Source organism: Dreissena polymorpha, chromosome 1 (assembly GCF_020536995.1).
Source record: "Dreissena polymorpha isolate Duluth1 chromosome 1, UMN_Dpol_1.0, whole genome shotgun sequence".
Taxonomy (NCBI): Eukaryota; Metazoa; Mollusca; class Bivalvia; order Myida; family Dreissenidae; genus Dreissena; species Dreissena polymorpha.
In genome coordinates, this window is record NC_068355.1 from 109,574,614 (window position 1) to 109,595,311 (window position 20,698).

At 34.0% G+C, this 20,698-nt stretch overlaps 1 protein-coding gene across 8 annotated transcripts in view; it reads left to right on the top strand.

Moving 5' to 3' along the window:
• LOC127843614 (histone-lysine N-methyltransferase SETDB1-like) overlaps positions 1–19,548 on the top strand; it is a 92,620-nt gene extending 73,072 nt beyond the window's left edge. For all 8 annotated transcript variants that reach the window (XM_052373303.1, XM_052373317.1, XM_052373311.1 and 5 more), the window contains 11 exons: positions 2,426–2,611; positions 6,291–6,412; positions 7,029–7,133; positions 8,752–8,896; positions 9,762–9,877; positions 10,638–10,709; positions 12,126–12,241; positions 14,278–14,361; positions 16,277–16,401; positions 16,733–16,821; positions 17,828–19,548. In XM_052373303.1, coding sequence (XP_052229263.1) covers positions 2,426–2,611; positions 6,291–6,412; positions 7,029–7,133; positions 8,752–8,896; positions 9,762–9,877; positions 10,638–10,709; positions 12,126–12,241; positions 14,278–14,361; positions 16,277–16,401; positions 16,733–16,821; positions 17,828–17,945 — 1,278 coding nt within the window. In that variant the 3' untranslated portion in view covers positions 17,946–19,548. The remainder of the gene's footprint in view (positions 1–2,425; positions 2,612–6,290; positions 6,413–7,028; positions 7,134–8,751; positions 8,897–9,761; positions 9,878–10,637; positions 10,710–12,125; positions 12,242–14,277; positions 14,362–16,276; positions 16,402–16,732; positions 16,822–17,827) is intronic.
• Positions 19,549–20,698: the final 1,150 nt, after the last annotated feature.

The window sequence follows — 20,698 nt, forward strand, 5'->3', positions numbered from 1 at the left end:
TAAATGCAAACAAATCTTGGTTTATTTATTTATTTATTTTAAAGCGGGACTGCACAATTTTTATATGTGTTAAATTGTTACATATTGATCAAAATATGTTACAATAACACAAAGAAGGCAAGAAAAATTATGCATTGAAGACGAATTTCATAAAATGCAGCAAATACAAATTAGCGCCCCGAGCAGATTGTGACGAAGATATTTTCCTACCATAACCGAAGCTTTCGTCTTTTTATTTGGATCGGAGTTAGTGTTCGTGTGTCGTATGAATAGATATTGTTGCAGGAAATTAAAATGATCCGTAAAACTAAATTTATATTCACATTGTACATCATGCTGGCGAATTCAACTGTACAGACATTTTCAATTTCAGAATTAAATATCTGGCTTATTTCGCATTTTGTGACACATGTTCTTCTTAACTTTTATTTTATTTATATTGATATGTTGTATAATAAGTTTTTTACACATTTTATGTAAATTCATAAATATTTGACAAAATCGTGCAGTCGCTCTTGAACCTTTCCTTACTTTCAGGACACTTCTTGAACATGTCGCATGAATCTTAATTAAAATTCAGTTGTTGCTTTGTCATAGAATGTGAATAGTACACAATGCCCACTCATTGCATGGTGGAATAACACTGTCCCGATTAGATGTCTATTAAATCTTTAATTAGTAACATGTGCCAAAATTAATTTGATACTTAAGAAAAATGGCACGCGATTATGTCCATCAAACTCTTGAGCACTTTTATCGCAAATATTCACAAGAATATGTTTTTAAAATGTAAGTTGGGATTATTGCCTTATCCATAGAGATGTGAAAAGTGGTTAAAATGCAATAATAGATCCAGTCAAGTTTATACTGATATATTGGCCCAATAATTGGGTAGTCAATCGAGTCGGGATTGTACTAAGCTATGCAGAAAAGGATATAAACAAAGTAAACATTCATTGTTATCAATATAGCTGTTTATCTTTAAGAGTTGTACGCACCAAATAACTTTATTTGACATGATGAATGAAAACAAAAAATCAACATTGGAAGGAGGCACTTCTCCCTAATCTGCTCCTAAAGTTGCGTGGAAACAAATATGTGTAAGGCACTGATATTGTTCTTGCATGTATATGTACTTTAGCTTAGCAAATCTACTTTTTACACAAAAATCATTTTCATTTAAACAACCACAAGCACAACCCTTCTTAAATACAAGTCAAGTTTATTACATTTACATAATTCTCAATCCAAACAATCACACGTTTAGTACAACTCATAAAATGCACTATAAAATCCAATTATATCTGATGGTTCATAATAAATATCATAGCTATTGGAATAGTGTTGTTGACAAGATTGTAAAGTAAATTTGCTTTAGTAGAAACGTCAGTTTTTGGTTTTCTACCAAGTGTTTCAAAACTGGCCAAGCCCCAGGTGTCTTGTTACCCTAGACTTAAACACGTTTCTTCTCAAACAGTTCAAGTCATGTGCATGTTAAATCAGATAGTATATTTTTGTAAGTTTGTTAAAATTATCCCTCTTGAGTCAACATTGTCTGCACTTGTGTGGTGAGGATTTTGACAAGATATATTGAAATAATGCCCTTGTTATTAATAGCAGGCCCAAACTAGGGGTCTAGAGTGTTATACTACTGAGCTACAGTTTCTTAGGTGAGGGTTCAAGGATCCTTTTGTTGCCTGTCTTTCTGTTGCTTATAGTTAGAGTAGCAAGTTCAAGGTAAATCATCAGCAATTGTATTTCTGTGGGTATAATAACATGGCCCATTTTGATTACCGGTCCTGTCTTAATTACACCTTGCACACTTGAAAGTGCCCTTAATTACACCTTGCACACTTGAAAGTGCGCTTACTGATCTGTACTGACTAATACATGTATAGATATCACTCATTTAGGCCAGCATTTGTCATCCTATCTTCAATAAACTTCATATTGAATGTTTCAAGCCTATTTATGAACAATTTTGTTTCAATCGCCTAGTAATTCACATCGAGTCTTTTCCTGGGCTTTCGTCTATTTGTTTACAGTTGTTCATTATAGTCTAGTCAAAAGCGGTCTGACAAAACTTATAGGGAATGGGAGGAAAAAAAGTTTTTCATGAAAATAAAATATTTATTGAAAACACCACAAACATAACAATTGCAAATAACATAATGCCGTAAACCCAATAAACTAAACCTAAAATGAATGTACATTCACATGTTTAAATATGGCAAAACGAAATCCAACCCTGTAAAGATAGCAAGCCTGTTTGACCAACAGCTGTTCTTCAAATGCCTGGGAAATACTCACATTGTTTTGTTTTTTTGCTTTCAGACACTTTGTGACAACAAGGACATTTGTATTGAACACGACTTCCTCAACTGTTTTAAAATAAAAGGATATTAATGTACAACATATGTTTCAGACTTTCTGTGACATCAAGGATATCTCCTACGGCAAGGAGAATGTGGTGATCTCATGTGTGAACGGAGTTGACCGCCACTACCCTGACTACGTGGACTACTCCAACCAGAGGATCCCTGCCACAGGGGTGAAGCTCAACCTGGACCCAAATTTCCTCGTTTGCTGCAACTGTGAAGACAATTGCAGGGTAACGCGCTAGTTTGTTTTGTTTGAACATATTTATGTGTGAAAAATTATATAAGTTAGAGATAATAATGATTTCTATATTTATTGAATTTATTTGTCTGATGTTCACAATAATTAATAATGTGCATATGAAAATTTTGTAAACCTGATCTGGTATTGGTTTTTTTGTGAGATACAAAAATCTGTTCAAACACTTCTTTAATATTGGAGAAATATAAAAAAGTCCTAATTAGTGGTAGAATGTCAAAAACAGAATATGAAAAAGTTCCTTATCAGTGGTAGAATATCAAATGAAAAAGGTCCTAATTAGTGTTAGAATATCAGAGAATATGAAAAAGGTCCTAATAAGTTGTAGAATATCAAGCACAGAGAATATAAAAAAGGTCCTAATAAGTGGTAGAACATCAAACACAGAGAATATGAAAAAGGTCCTAATTAGTGTTAGAATATCAGAGAATATGAAAAAGGTCCTAATAAGTTGTAGAATATCAAGCACAGAGAATATAAAAATGGTCCTAATTAGTGGTAGAATGTCAAACACAGAGAATATGAAACCGGTCCTAATTAGTGTTAGAATATCAGAGAATATGAAAAAGGTCCTAATAAGTGTTAGAATATCAGAGAATATGAAAAAGGTCCTACTAAGTTGTAGAATGTCAAACACAGAGAATATAAAAAGGGGTCCTAATTAGTGGTAGAATATCAAAAACCGGTCTTAAATCTTTCTTGAATATCATAAATCGTTTTAATAGTGGTAGAATATTAAAACTTGGTCTTAAGTAGTGTTAGAAAATCAAAAACAGGATAACATGTTTATATCGATATAGCAACAAAAAAGGGGAACCGTAATTTTACAATGCGGTGTTCTCATACACTTTGACTTTATCACTAAACCATTAAGATAGAAAGCACAAGCCTAAATCTGATTTTCTAATGAGGGGGCTTTTTTATTTTGTAAGTGCATTAGTATATCTGTTTGCACCTTTGTAGTAACTCTATATCCAGTCAAAACCTGATGGCTCGAACTCACTTTGCATGAATTTCCGATTGGCTTGAACCAGTGTCCGACAAATTTCTTATTTTTCAGGTAGCCCACTGGGCTACCAATAAAAATATTTGGTAGCCCATAAAATTTTCCTACAAAATGATAAGAGGCAGGTTTTCATCTTTATTTTATTTCTTCATTTACATATACATAATATGTATGCATACATACATATACATAAAACAGCAAGTAGTCTGATGTACACAGTCAATATCGTAAATTAATGTTGAAGTACAGGCACCTTGTACTTAAATGTAAATGTACCAAAGAAAATCATATACTACATGTAGATATTACATGTATGTGTACTTAAATTCGGACAGCACGTTAAGTCGCAAACGTAAATAAAGCGTTTAGATGATCAATACGATTGACTCGTATGGTGTTAATCAATGCAATTGCCCTTTTTAACAACAAATACCGAGTTTCAAGAAATCAAGAGTATTAAATCATTTATTTACTTGTGTCCGACTTTAAGTACTGTCCGAATTTACGTATTGCATCCGTACGACACTTGTGTGCAGTAAGTATACAATACAATAATTGTTTCAATAATAAAGGAACTGATACAGCTTTACGGTAACGATACAGCGTGTTTACATGCTATTTTATTAACAGAAAATGTCAATGCCAAATAATTCGCTAGATACCCCGGTACTTTAGTTGAAATTCACAACGAAACTTTTAATGGAAATTAAATGATCTCAATGCTGTACACGCTACGAAATTTTTATTTACAAATAAATACACCCACGCCAATTTTCGCGCGCTTTTTATCAGGACAAAGAAATTCATTTCTTAAATGTAGAATTTTGTAACCTAAAATAGCTGTACACAACGCGTGCAAACCGTGGCAGGTTATTTACGCATTTTGCAATACAACGGTCCTGATTGGGAGCTTATTTCATCATATCTTTAAATAGAACCATATGCCGAAATTCATTTCACATTTTAGAAAATTTCAAACGTTTGTGTTTATGACTCTTATCGTCTTTCTTACCCACCCATAATTTGGTTTTAAAAATATAAATTGGGCATATATGGGATTATTGATTAACAGTCGATTAATCCAATTATTAATTGACATGCAAACTAATTAGCAGGTGTTAACCGCGTTCTCAAAGTTGTCATTAATATTCATTTTCGGTTTCGTTACCGTTTTGAAGAATCCGCTATTGTTTTGATTTATTTAATGTTTGGCGTCCTTGGATATTTAACGACATCAAAAACGTTGTCGCTATTACTCATTGTTGCGGTTAACAAAGAATTCCAAACTGCGAAATGATGTTGCATCATGTGCGCCAACTATCAAACCGGCTCTCATTATATTATTAGCAGACGACAAATGTTGATTCTGATTGGATGATTAAAATACACTGTTACTGTTTAAGACATTACCGCAAGTGATCGGTGACTGATTAGATAATTGATTGCACTTTGTTATCGGATTATAAGCAATACACAGTGTACAAACACATGGTCAGCGTGTTTATTCTACGTATGTTTGTCAATAAACCGGGCTACCGCTCTTATAGATTTATAGTAGCCCGGCGGGCGTCAGCTGGAAAATTTCAGTAGCCCGATGAAAAATTTCGGTAGCCCCCGGGCTCCGGGCAATGGATTTGTCGGACACTGCTTGAACGCTTCTCGAAGCACCCATTTTTTTGCTATATATTTATATAAATTCCTGTCAGATGGCACTAATTCACGAGGGTTGATTTATGGGATGGCTCGAACTGTTTTCGCAGTCCCGGTCACAATTTTCACACGTTCTTTTGTTTGTTTGACTCGATCTCACATAGGGTCGCATATGTTAATTAAGAGCACCATAATTGATGACATACCGGTTGCAAACAAGTCATCGTTAATTGATTTGAGTAAAAGCGACATGTTGAAGACACTGCACCATACCTTTGAAGTCAGCCATGGGAATGGTAAATCTAACCTGGAAATATCTCGAAAAGGGCCAAGACTCACAACATCTAAAATGTTTACTTGATGGGATAGAAAACTTTGTATCTTGACGAAAACTCATGAACACAACACAGACTAACATCATGTCACTCTTTAACAACAAACAAAAAAATACACAAGTAAATGCAGAAATACATGTAGTGCTGTTTAATATGTCAGCAATGTGTATATGCTTGTGCAATATGCTTTTGCATGTTTTGTTTCATATTGCTGTTTCTTACATACCCGTAAATGTGCTACGTACACAAATGCTGATATAATTACCGTAATTATACATTATTTGTTTGATTGTATGTGTAAACAGTACGGTTTTAAAATATTGATCAATAAAAATATTAAGTAAATATTTGGCTTATATTAGTTCAAAAGCGAAAAGTAGTACGAAATTTAGGCAGTATGAATACTTTTCAACTGGAGATGCAGATCTATTGCAGATTCGTATAAACAAGTATATAAGAAATCGGCTGGCTTGAATTTCCAATGGCTCGAACTTTTGTTGTCGGTCCTTCGAATTTGAGCTATCGAGTTTCAAGTGTATAAAGCTGACATTTGGTTTATGTTCATAATTAGTTTGCTACTTTGTGACAGTTCTGTATTTTTTTAAATTAAATGTGATAGGTTTTATTGATATACTAACACTGCTCTCACTGTCATACACCAGGATCGTTCTAAGTGCGCCTGTCAGCAGCTGACTGTAGAATCGTCTGCTGTGACAAATGGTGGGAAACCAATCCCAGATTCAGGGTACCGGCACAGGCGGCTGGAGGAACCACTGTCATCTGGGTAAAGAACTATTGATTGTTGTACAAATCGATCATTGCCAGAGATAGTTTAAGTAGAGGGTGTACTGGATTCACCTAGGAGGTCTGTCTGTCTTAAGAAATAACTTGTAGGACTAAGTACCACAACACTATTTTATGCTAGTTTTGCATGTATGATTTTCTTATGTTCATGGATTGGATAAAAAGGAAAAAACAATTTAATTGCCGATCTTTGAAGCAGAGATTTTACTGTGGTATTTTCATCTGTGCCTTCTTTCAAGTACCGGTACTGGCAAGACTTAATATTTTTTATGTCAGTTGATAGTATGTAAAACAAGTTAATAGTATGAAAACAGTGTTGTTCATTTATTTTGAGCATCTGTGTAAAGAGTCGTCCCACATTAGCCTGTGCAGTCTGCACAGGCTAATAAGGGACAACACTCTCTGCCTTAATGTGTTTTTACACAGCTGAAAAGTCATCCTCTTTTTGGTCTCTTTTTTGTGATAATCAGGAACAGACTTATTTGGGACAACACTTAACGCACATGCTTTGAGCCCTGTTTCTAAGAGCAACAGTCATGACTATTATTTGTATGCAAAGAATCAATCAGAGGTAAAATAAGTAATTATATTTTCAGGGTATATGAGTGCAATTCACGATGCAAGTGTGATAAACGCTGTGGGAACAGAGTTGCACAGAATGGGCTTCAAAACAGACTTCAAGTGTTCAAAACTGAGAAAAGGTTAGCACAGTCCCTAAAATAGTAGTTTTTTCAATACATGCAATAAAATAAAACAAGAAATATCTTTAAAAAAGATATACGGCGTTGATTGTGGTCGATGTTTATGAACGATCAAAAGTTATCTCTATGAGATAAAAAGTAGCGGATGCCTTTTTTCTGCGCAGTTGTTAGCTACATCATAAGCAAATCAATTACGGGGTGTTGCGCCAGATTTCGTGGCTTATTTTGCTTTATGTGATATTATTACTCAGATATCTATATTTACAGAATAGAAAAACACAAGAAACATGAAAATAAACGAGTGCATATAGGTCAGCCGGCAATACTCGAATCTTATTTAATTGCATAATTATAGTATAGCGAATTATTGTGGTCATGCTTAATAAACTGGTCTAAATGGATAAATATTTCTAATTAATTTTATCAAAATTGGTCCTTATCATGCAAATTTTGAAACCATATTAAAAATCGATGATTGACATACCACAATAATATCGCCGAATATCTTTATTTAGTATCTTTCTGATCAAAACAGACTTCAAGTGCACAAAGTTTACGAGACGGCGTTTATATAAAGATTTCTGCAACTGACCGCAAACTGACCTTGATACCTTGCGGATTGGAATGCAATGCATTACAGTCACTACGTTATTGTCAGTAAGACACAATGATCGCAACCCCTTTTGCGAACTCCGGTGATGAACTGTATATAAACTCTGACTTTCACAAAATGACCGCGTATTGACCCGAAACCTCGCGGGTTGAAATGCAATGCAAGTAAGTACTAAATATGACAACATAGCCTTTAGTTAAACGCTTTTGCGCTGGTAATTCTCTGAAAATAAAAGGTGAACGCACAAACTGTATTTATGTCGAAAATTGATTGTAAAACTGTTCTATCTATTGGGCCTTTTCATTAGAGATAAAATTGTTTCATGCAGTAAAACAGTGTTACAAAGACGCGGATATGTTTCCAATGTTCTGGTGTTATACTCAAATCAGCCAATGGAATAAATGAAGTGTATTCATTCGTACCTAGCCGCGGGAAATTTTATTTGAGTATTATTGGACACTTACAAAGGTCAAGTCAGGGTGAAAAGCTGGCTTATTCAGCTTACGCCGAAAAAGTGATGCAGATTTTGGTAATTGACATGAAACAATTTGACCTATTTCTTATGAATATTTTTGAGCAGTTGACTACTTGACTTACTTACAAGAATGAAATGAGTCAAACAAGCTTTGTCAAATATACAATACTTTGCAATGAAGACATAAAAAATTACAATAAATTATAAGAATAATTTTATTGAGTTTACCATTTACAGCTCTTTCATGGAAATGTGCTTGAAATATGACATTAGTAATGCCATTTCTGGTTTTATTATAAAATTTACCTTAAATTTGTAATAAAAACATTTAAATAAATTTGTATTCCATCATTTTGGAAAAATCCCTTAAAGATAATATAATGAATGTTACAATATTTTACACATTTAAGAATTTCAATGAATTAAAATAATTTGGATTGAGTGTGCACCTTTGTATCTTCTTTGCACTCTTCAATATAAACACCATTTTTCTTCTGAGCTCTCAATATCAAATGTTCATTCCTGTACAGAGGATGGGGATTACGTTGCCTGGATGACATTCCCCACGGAGGGTTCATATGCATATATGCTGGGCAGTTGCTGACGGACCAGGGGGCAAATGAAGACGGGCAGCAATATGGAGACGAATACCTCGCAGAGTTAGACTACATTGAGGTATTGGCATCTATGATGAAGCTATGTACACATTTTAATTTCTGATCAGTGTGTTCAAATACTTATAAGCTTTTTGGATAATTTCTTTACATGACCCTGTGGTGAGGTTCATGGTCAAAGTTATCTTAGAGACCTAAGTGTTCATGCTGAAATCTTAAGTACAGTATCTATGATGTTGGCTTCTTATCAACTTTCTAATCAAGGCTACATTTGTCTATCACTGTTCCCATGTTATCCTCTTTGCACATGTCATTATGCCTGTTGACTACATTATTTCTGTCCGTATGTGCAGCAGCAGTTGTCTGATCCTCACCATACTTCATGGAAATCAAAGTCATCATAGTACCTCAGGCAAATTATCAGCCAAAATCACACCTGTTATTGCTTAACAATTATCTTCTGAATGTCTTTACATAAATGGGAACTGTCTAAAGATACCAACTATATGTGTACATGTTAAAGCCCCAGTCCACAAGTCCTGAACAAAATTGCAGAAATCATTTTTAATGAACATAAGACAACAAAAAATACAAATTAAAATCACCCCAATTCAGATTTTTACACTCCATGTGATATCTTATGACTACACTAGAGTTTATCAAATGTAAGTACAATACGTTTGATCTTAGAATTAAGTATACAGTCCATTTGCGTTGAGTGCTAATAAACATACAAATAATGAGATGTATTTTTTGCAAACAAAAATATCTTTAAAAAAAAAAAAAAAGGTTATTTTCCTTCATAAGAGCATTAGAACCATTTGAGTATAAAGGAGTGAAACTCCAGCTGCTCCATTTATATATTTTTGAAGTGTAAGTACTTTAAATAATAACTTCCATACACTCAAGAGTTCCTCTTTACTCAGGTGGCTGAGCGACAGAAGGAGGGCTATGAAAGCGACGTGGAGAACATTGAAGATATTGCGGACCATGAAGCAGACTTTGACTCGGAAGGCTCGGCCCATAAGTCCGACTCAGACGAGTATGATTAATGAAACACTCATTATTAACAGTTTATATAGAGGATATTATGTGAGTTTTGGATAAAGATCAAGTTTATCATGGGAGGCTTAGAACCATGGTAGGGCGAGGCTATTATTTCCTCCCTTTCCCTATTAATTAATATCAAATATCGCATTTTTTGACAATTTTGTTTTTCTGAAGTTCAAAAAAAAAGATTCTCCAATTTTTGAAAACCCCCAAATCTGATCTAAAAATAGGGATAGTATAGAGCTCAAGTTAATACGATCGTTGTTATACTATTGATTTTCATCTTCTAATAGGATAAAAAATAGGAATAAGTTGAGAATATTATCTAAATCTAACAATCTAAAACCATTTCTGTTGGATAATACAACATTTGGCAGAAGTATGGGGCAATGAAAGAAAATAGAGGGGTGCATTTACAACTTTTAAAAGACAATGAAAATCAAGAATATTATATATGGTAAAACACTTTATATCCAATACCGGGCACTATTAACAAATGAGTGGCAATTGACAGATCGGGCAGTTTCTACTTAAAGATAAACTTTTAATTGTGTGAAATGTTAAGTCCCTAAATATGTTATTTACACAAACAATTATTGAATAATATTGCCTTTAAAAAAAAAGATCTACATATGTCAAAGCAGCGATAAACAACAAGCCCTTGTTCCCATTGTATGTACATGTATTTCATACTCAAATTATGAAAGCAAAATATTCACATGACAATTTACATTATATTATTATGTTTTTAGATCATTCAAAGCTGTGTCATTTCAAAATAAGAAATCAAATGAAGCACTTCCAGAAAAGCGTCACCTGACAAGGTATGAAATTTTTCATTTCTGGAATCATATGCATGGTTAGCATAAATGTAATTTCTTTAAGTTTTTGCACACTCAAAACATTTTGACAACCCTGTTATAAGCCAAAGAAATTATTTTAGTAGGGATGCAATAGGTTAACTGGATTATTAGTTAGCGTAACAAAACGACCAATTAACTGGTTACATTTCCGGGAAACGGTTAACCTGAAAAAAGTTTTGATTATGCTTTTTTCATGGAAAAATTCGTACGATTTTATGTTTTGCGTGCGACATACTGCGAACTTGCGCTGGCGACTAGTTAGAACAATAATCCCCATGTTGACACAATTGTAAATAACGTCTTAACAAACAAAGTAACACAGCAATAAATCAGAACCTTAGTGGTTAAACATGGGCTATGTTTTGACAATATGTTTATAGTCTAGCGAGCTGTCTTGGAACGGCCCTTGTCAGTCAAAATATACTTCATAGCTTAACAGGGTTTCATGATTTCTAGCTGATTTGATTTTTCATCAAAATAACCTTAGTGTATTTGTAATAAAAAAAAGAACATATTGACTTGGGGCTTACTGTGACACTCGTTAACCAGGTTTTCCGAAGGAAAAAACTGGTTATTAGATTGGCGAATGTCGGCTGGCAGGCGGGCGGAACAAGCTTATCAGGGCCATAACTTTGTCGTTCATTGTGAGATTTTAAAATCATTTGGCAAATTTGTTCACCATTATTAGACGAAGTGTCGAGCGAAATAATTACGTCGATATCTCCAAGGTCAAGGTCACACTTTGAGTTCAAAGGTCAAAAATGGCCATAAATGAGCTTGTCCGGGCCATTACTATGTCATTCATTGTGAGATTTTAAAATCATTTGGCACATTTGTTCTACATCATTGGACGATGTGTCGCGCGAAAGAATAACGTCGATATCTCCAAGATCAAGGTCGCCACGACTAAAAATAGATTGAATTTGAAACAAGGGGGGTAACTATTGACAATCAGTAAAAATGCACATTTTGAGTTGTCTCCCTTTATCAGACTTTTTTTTATATTGAAATCAAGGTGGCCACAAGTAAAAATAGATTAAATTTGACACAAGGGGGGTAACAATGCTTTTTTTTTTTATTGTCTCCCTTTATCAGACTTTTTTTGTCAAATTGAAAACCTGGTTTTGTGACAATTTTGTTCCTTGTTTTAATTATTAAGCAATGCTAGGTATTGACCAATAAAGCTGAAGATAATTTTATTTTTCTGCAACCTAATCTGTATCCTTACCTGTTAAATAGCTATATGCAGATGAATTTTGCAAAGCACAGCAAACTTGGCTCAAAAATGTATGAGTTAGGGGAAACCCTGGACCATACTGAGCTACCAGTATTTGTATTTACTATCAGGCTTTGTTGTTCATGTCTTATGTTTCACAGGTTGGCAGAGAAGTCTGTTAAGAAGAAGCAGACAGCTCAGAAGAGTAGTTCCTCCTCTCCAGCCTCTGCAATACGCTCCCCGGACCTTCCTGATCTCCATGACACAGGTCCCACTGGTGGGTGCTTAGTGATAAGGCTTTTATTGTAAAGTTTTGATTGGTTAAATTTATTTATCAGTGAAAAAGGTCAAGGAGGTGTAGTGGGTATGGTTTATTCCTGTATGTCTCATATTTGAGCATTCTGAACATGTGCTTCAAATACACCAAGTACTGGTTCTTTCTAGGTAACAGACCTGAGCATGTTTCAATAATCATAGATTATAAGGATTACGCAAGACTTTCAGTTTAGTATGTTAATGAAACTTTCTAAACTGTCTGTTATGCCTGACTGAAAATATATGAAATAACATACACTTTAAATAAAATTATGCAATATCATCATAAAAGTGTCCGAATATATGTTATAGAGAACCATTGACAAGTTCAAGGAGAATTAGAAAAGCGCACCAATTAATTTTTTTGTTTAGGTAGAGTCTTAATATTTTAATTGACTATATATATATATAAAATATAAATGCTGTCTCACACCTAACCATTTCTGGAAATACTCAGTCCAATCAATATTCTTTTTGAAGAAACCATATGAGACAGTGTTCCCATATGACTATCAAGGTCAAACATGTAGTTAAATGTTAAAATGTTGCGCCACACTTTTTAATCAATGTAAAACAGTGTTTTACGCAAGAAAAGCACTGTATCCTTCATGTTCAAAGTCAACTTTAAAGAAAAAAGGTCAAAGTACAGCACTTTTGTTTCATAGGAATCGTCCCCTCTCTTCTTCCACTTAGTATGTTAAGATTTTCTAAAAGCTTTCCAAAAATGTTGTTCAGGTTAAAACAGCTTAACTCGATCAGATTAAAGCCACACACCTTATTTTGCATAGTAAATTTAAGTATAAATATGAAACATATTTTATCTATGCCAATTAGAATATATCTGGTGGTTACAAGGTAGAAATCCGTCTTTTTTTTCGCTTTAAAACTTAAAAATAATCGCGTTTGTCGAAATGGATGTATACGTCTAGAAATCCTTTTTTCGGTTTTAAAAGCGGTACCGTTTGAAAAATAATAAATTACTTGCTAACTAGGCTATAGATTTTATTTTATCGACGCCAATAAGAATATATCTGGTAGTTACAAGGTAGAAATTCGTCTTTTTTGCGCTTTAAAACTTAAAAATTATCCGGTAAGTCAAAATGGACGTATACGTATAGAAATCCTACTTTCGGTTTTTAAATTTAAAAAATAATAAATTACTTGCTAACTAGGCTATATATTTAATTTTATATATGCCAATTACAATATATCTGGTGGTTACAAGATAGAAAACCGTCTTTTTGCGCATTAAAACTTAAAAAATATCGCCTTTGTCAAAATGGACTTATACATATAGAAATACTACTTTCGGTTTTAAAATTTAAAAAAAAACTAATTACTTACAACTAGGCTAAAGATTTAGTGACAATTTTGCACACTCTCAAATTGCATCTATATGTATTGATTAACTTGTATTTTATTTCAAGGTGTGTGGCTTCAAGCTATAGTAATTAAACTTTATTTGATGACACCTTATATGAAGATCTTGCATTAATGCAGCTTTACAGGTGCAGGTCACACTTACTGAACATTGAAAATGTGTTTCCAATTTCGTTTGGTTGACCTAGTGTAATGAAACTTATTCTTGGTTAAAGCAATATATGGAGGTTTTTATCATTGATGATAAGCATTTTGGTTGCATTACTGATGGTTGTAGGCAGAGACATACCTAGAAATCTAAGAAGTTGACAAGTAAAACCTGAACCTAAAAATTACAAGCCTGGAAGTCACATATTGGTATGTGACTAAATCTTGATAAAACATGATCAGAATAATGATCTGGTCAATATCATGGAATGTTTGAATATTTGTCAAGGTTGATGAAACACTGGGTTATCAGGTCAAGTTTAAGACAATTGGTGTTCCTTGAGCTCAGGTCAGTATGCTTTCCTTGTATTACATGGGCTGACTCAGTGTTTATATTCAAATAAGATTTTGTATCCATCATCATAATTTTATATTGAAATATGTTAACATTCCTTGTTTTGGAATCTTCAGACCTTGAGAAGAAAAAGCGTGTTGGTCGCTCAACAGCTGCACGTTATGGGTCTCTGAATCCTTCGAAAAAGGACCACAAGGAAGGTAAAAACCATACGTACAATAAAAAGAAAACTTGGTGGTGTTTTCGTCCCCTACGCTCTGTCTGTCTGTCAGTCTGTCAGTCACACTTTTCTGGATCCTACGATAACTTTAAAAGTTCTTCATATTTTTTCTTGAACTTGAAACATGGATAGATGGCAATATGCACGTCATTTCATTTTGTTCTTACGTCAAGAATTCTGGTTGCTATGGCAACAAATTAAAAAAATATACTGACAATGGTGGAGTTTCACCGGTAGGGGACCATATTGCTTGGCAATTTCTTGTTTTTAATATGTTTATGTAATCATCCAGCCAATACTTGTTTTAAATTTAATTAAAGTCACTATAACGCTCAAAATCAACGAAAATTTCGTTAAGTATTTCGTCAAATAAAGTTAACACCTTAACAATCAGTGTTCCTTATAGCAATAGCCAAAATTTCAACGCTAGATGTGGTATTATTACTTAGATTTTTGTAGATACAAAATGCTCGTTTTTATTTATCTGTGGCCACAATTAATTCCGGGTGTGTAGAAATACCGAAATCCCCGTAATTACCGAAATCCCCAGAAATCCCCCGAAATCACCAATAATATTTATTATTTATCAAAATACTGCGGATATTAAGATAGAATATTGCAAAATACAATCTATTCACTGATGAAAAATAGTTTTTATCCATGTTTGGTAGTGAACAACTAAAATATATACATAATTATTGGGATTCCGAGTATGAATCCATAGTGCATGTTTTCACAAGCACGATCAGGTACAGAAATCCCCGCTGTAAAGCTCTTCAAGTGTCAAAAAATCATCTGGGTGGCTTTTTGATATAAGAAAGAAGAGGTACAGACAAAAACTTAACAACAATATTTACAGCAGGGATTTCTGTACCTGATCGTGCTTGTGAAAGCATGCGCTATGGATACATACTCGGAATCCCAATAATTATGTATATATTTTAGTTTTTCACTACCAAACATGGATAAAACAATTTTTCATCAGTGAATAGATTGTATTTTGCAATATTCTATCTTAATATCTGCAGTATTTTGATAAATAATAAATATTATTGGTGATTTCGGGGGATTTCGGTAATTATGGGGATTTCGGTATTTCTACACACCCGGAATTAATTGTGACCACAAATAAATAAAAACGAGCATTTTGTATCTACAAAAATCTAAGTAATCATACCACATCTAGCGTTGAAATTTTGGCTATTGCTATAAGGAACACTGATTGTTAAGGTGTTAACTTTATTTTACGAAATACTTAACGAAATTTTCGTTGATTTTGAGCGTTATAGTGACTTTAATGCGTCCCATGTCCTTTTTGATTTTATTAATTTGGGTAGAATTCAGGAATTATATAGCAATTAAGTTGCCCTGGTAATTGAGTACATGTTATCACTTATAGAAATTCCAATCATCTCAGATTTTGCATGTCGGTGTTATTATGGAGACATTTTCAATAGATGTGATGAAATACAAGGAGATTCAATAGATGTGATGAAATACAAGGAGAAACTGTATTCATGGCTAACTCAGCAAAGAATGAAATCATGAACACAAAATTCAGTTTAGTTTTTAATAGGTTAAAATCTTTAACAAATGAAATGCAACGTCAATGCTAAAAATGAGTAAACGATATAGTGACCGCATTTTGAAAAGGAGGTTTTGGTCCTCACCCAGAGAGCATTCTTATGATTATTTCAAAGACAGGCAAGCATGGGTCATTTGCAGAAAATTCGCTCATGTAATCTGAATAAGGGCAAGGCTTTCAATGAAATCAAAGTAAAATAAATAGGTATATAATGACAAATGGTTATATTTGAAAGTCAAGAAATATTTGCAAACAAACCATGTGATTGAGATAAATGTAAACATCTTTGCTAAATGCCCCCTTATTTCAGTTTCAGATGAGAAGGATGAGGATGACAGCTTCCACGGCCCATCTGTAAGAGACTTCTTCAAGGATGGCCAGTCCTGTTATATCATGGACGCCAAGTCCATGGGCAACATTGGCAGATATCTCAATGTAAGATTCATGATGATGTTTTGTTTTGTATTTTAAATATGACTTATAACGGTCTTGATGTCCGCACTTATTTTTCTAGATAATGAATATAGTGATTATTATGTTGCAGTATGTGTAAGATTGTTATGATACTAACCATAGAAATTGCTATAAATCTGCAAGTCTGATGGGTTTTTTTGCTTATGGACACATCGACCATAAACTAAAACACCTGTCATTTATGTTGATATTCATCAACTACTATTTATTTATAATATGTAAATTTTTCTAGAAAACTGTATTAATATACACATTGCAGATATGAATACCATCTATAATATATTTATTACAGCATAGTTGCTTGCCAAATGCCTTTGTCCAGAATGTGTTCGTAGATACCCATGACCTTCGATTCCCTTGGATCGCATTCTTTGCCGGGCAGTATGTATTTTATTTTATTCAATTAAACTGTACATATATGATCTGGGTTTTCATGAACAGTCACTGACCAAGACCTATATTAAACTGTGACTAGCTTTTTAGCAGAAATATTCCCTCTCTGGTTCTTACAAGGTCCAGTTATGTTACTGTGTAAGATGACAAAGGTTAAGGTTTACGTGCAACAAGTACATATCTCTGTAACTACTACAGATATTCAATTGAAAAGGGTATTCTATTGATACTTAACAAAGGTCTTTGTGATCATCATGTGAGGTCACTGACCAAGGCCAATTACTCTGATCTGCAATACAGCATAATAATGCCCCTTTTGTACAAAGAAAATGCAGGTAAATGTTTGAATGCCACATCTGCATATTTTATTGAAATTAAACAAATAAAACTTCAAAGGGCCTTTGTAATCAGTAACTTACGAAGACTTGAATCTATTAGCAGGATTAAGAATTATTTTGTTCTTAGGCAATCAGGTGAAGGTTTGCATGGAATATGAAATACTGAAATGTGTTTTCTGGAAACAATTACATATCTCTTTAACCACCACAGATGTTCAATTAAAACTTAATATAATTATCTTAAGGTCATCCTTACAAGGAACATAACTATGGCTTGCAATTTATCAGCATAATGTCCCCTTTTGTACTTGAACATTTGAGTGCAACAACTCAAAATCTCTATATCTGATGCAGGTATTCAATGAAATATCAAAGTAGTTGTTAGTTTTGATTAAATTTGAAAAATAATGATCCTTTTATACTTAGACAATTTATGTAAAGGTATGTGTTTGCTTATCAATAACAATTTATGTAAAGGTATGTGTTTGCTTATCAATAACAATTTATGTAAAGGTATGTGTTTGCTTATCAATAAATTTGTCGGCAGACAACATTTTGAGAAGTAGTCTGATTGGACTTTAAGCAAACTGTATTATCTTTGTATTCAACTGTCTGTGAAATAAACTCATAGAGGTAGCTTCTTTATTGCCCTTCAGATACATAAGTGCTGGCTCGGAACTAACGTGGGACTACAACTATGAAGTGGGCAGCGTTCCTGGGAAAGTGCTCTACTGTTATTGTGGCTCAGCAGACTGCAGGGGGCGATTGCTCTAGAAGAGACAGCCTTGGGACAGCTCCAGTCGGAATGTGGGAAAAGAGAAGTCCTATGTCAAGCTCAGATTTATTTGTTTTACAATAAAAGATTTAGAGGCAGCTCTGACATGATTGTTGTAGAAGAAAATGTTAGGATCAGATCTTGGTTGATTTGGTTTGGGAAGGTACGCTCTTGCAAAAATGTCTCATTTGATTGCACAAGATAATATGTCATGGGACAGATGTGTTTATTTGTCCTAGGAGAGAAAATCTTTCTGAAAGCTTTTATACCAATGATAGTCTTGGGACAAGCTCTGATTGTATTGTTGAGGAGAGGCAGTCTCATAGTTAGCTCTAATTTACAATTACGAACCTGTGTTGTGGGGCTGAAATATGTCGATGTAAAATGCCTCCCTTTGAAGAAGTGGATGTGTATAAGTTTGGCTCGATTGGTCATTGTCGGCTCGGATACTTCTAACATGTACCCCGGGTACTCTTAAGTATACTTACATGTACCCCGGGTACGGTAAATATACTTAATCGTACCCGGTCGATATTAGACTGTACCCGAGTTGTATTCCCGCCTAAAATCCGATGTCGTAAAACGCGCTACCGATTATCTTAAACAAACTTCTGTTTAAAAAAAACTGCGTCAACATGCTTTGTGAGTATGAGTTTCGATAATATAGAGGCCATTTTACAGAAAATTGACATACATGTGTATATAATTAATTAAAAAAAATAGCCGACAACGACCGATTTAGCGTTAAATTTCCCGGGTACGTTTTAGTATATTTACCGTACCCGGGGTTCATGTAAGTATACTTAAGAGTACCCGGGGTACATGTAAGTAGTACCCGAGCCGACAATGACCAATCGAGCATAAGTTTGCACCTGTCTCAAAAATGCAAAAGAAAATATGTATAGGAATGATCTCCAGGTACTGATTTTCTTATCATGGGATCATAAGTTGTTGATGACTGTAATGAAAATAGGGGGGGGGATGCATGCTGTACAACGAGATTGTTACTTTAAGAAAACCCATTAAGTCATTCAATAAATATAAGTAATGATCCATGTATATCGCTTTTGTTTCTTATCATTGAACTAAAACTGGTTGATTTAATTGTGTAATCCTGTACACATGTCCATGAACCCAGTAATATAATTGACTTAAGAATAAAAAATAATCTTAAACTGCAATATTCTTTACAATTTTGAACTCGTAAAATAAAACTATTGGTTTCGATTGAACAATATGTTAATGGCTAGAGATTAATTTGTTACCTGTATATCTACATTAATCGCTGTTTTCATGAACATAAGAACATGATTCATTCTTCCGAGTAAGATTGGTAGGTGACTACAGGCCCTGCTGATCATTTGGAACGTGAAATATTCCTTTGTGATTGTTGGCATTGGTATCATGGCAGATAGTCAGTCATGTGTTCAGATTTGTAGATTACATAAATTGTGTTTTTTTTAAATATCAGAACGTTGAAAATAATGTTCACTCGTTTTTAATGTTGTTTACTTACGAAATACAGCTCACGATGCCACGTTTAAGATTTGCTTTATTTGTAACACACATTTCTTGAAATATTGAAATATAAGAAACAATTTATTATGTGTTTTTTGTTTTATGATGTTAGTGAAATCGTGTAAGATTTATCCATATAAGGGTCTTATATGTATCATATCCGTATAGCACCATGCAGTCACTAAAGTTAATATTTGTGAACTGTGAGGTGACACATGATTTTCATGAGCAGTTTATTCCTTGTATGAATTTTACAGTAAAAGTGTTATTTCTTCTATTATAAAAATATCCATTAATATCATTTACACGATAGTCTCTTAATTCGCTGGATCTTTGAAGTAATGAAGAACTACATACATAATTCTTACTCGCGATGAACTATTCAGCACATATAGACAAGATGATCTAGTTCAGTTTTATTTCTGTGCCAACTGAACGCGTTGTCCAAAACACAGCTGTAACAATTATTTCGAAAACGAAAAACCGCAGGCACTATACCACTACATATCGAATGTGGAATGCTCGAACTTAGCCATCAAAGATAAATAAATCAATTGAAATTCCGCGCATGAACGGCCTCTTTCAAAATCAAGCTTCCGGATAATGAGAGTATAACGTTAGATCCAGCTTACTTTAAAAGATAACATAAAAAGCGCTTCGGGCTCACTTATGCGCATAACCTACTAAAGCTAGGCAGTTACTACCAAACTAATGATATTAAAACACAAGCACCCTCTTACTTTAGCATAAGCACACTCTCCAGACCTGACATCGACTTGCAAACTTGGTTAAGAAATCCGACAACGACCCAAATAGCGGCTCTGTTAGCCCAAACTCATCCATCACGGCAAAGTAAAATATACAAACCACCTTTCTAAATTAACATGTGAATTACCCGGTAGCCATAATTAACAGTGCGATAACCTGGCTGAATTCGGAAACGCATGAACGATCTAAATACGTATTTAGCTTCGACTCGCTTTGCCTTAGCGCTGTGCGAGCGTTTATCAAAGCAGAAACATCCAAACCGTGACCTGACTTAATATTCAGTTTCAAAGGAAATTAATAAATTAACAACTTAAACTATATCACTTAAATTTCTTTGGAGTTCGAGTCACGTATGTACATGTATTTTAGGCAACGAACATGCTTACCAACTCGCTCGGGTAGGATCTCATGAGGGTCTACCTTCCAACCTACTCCCTAGCGCTTGCGAACTATTCGCAATCATTCA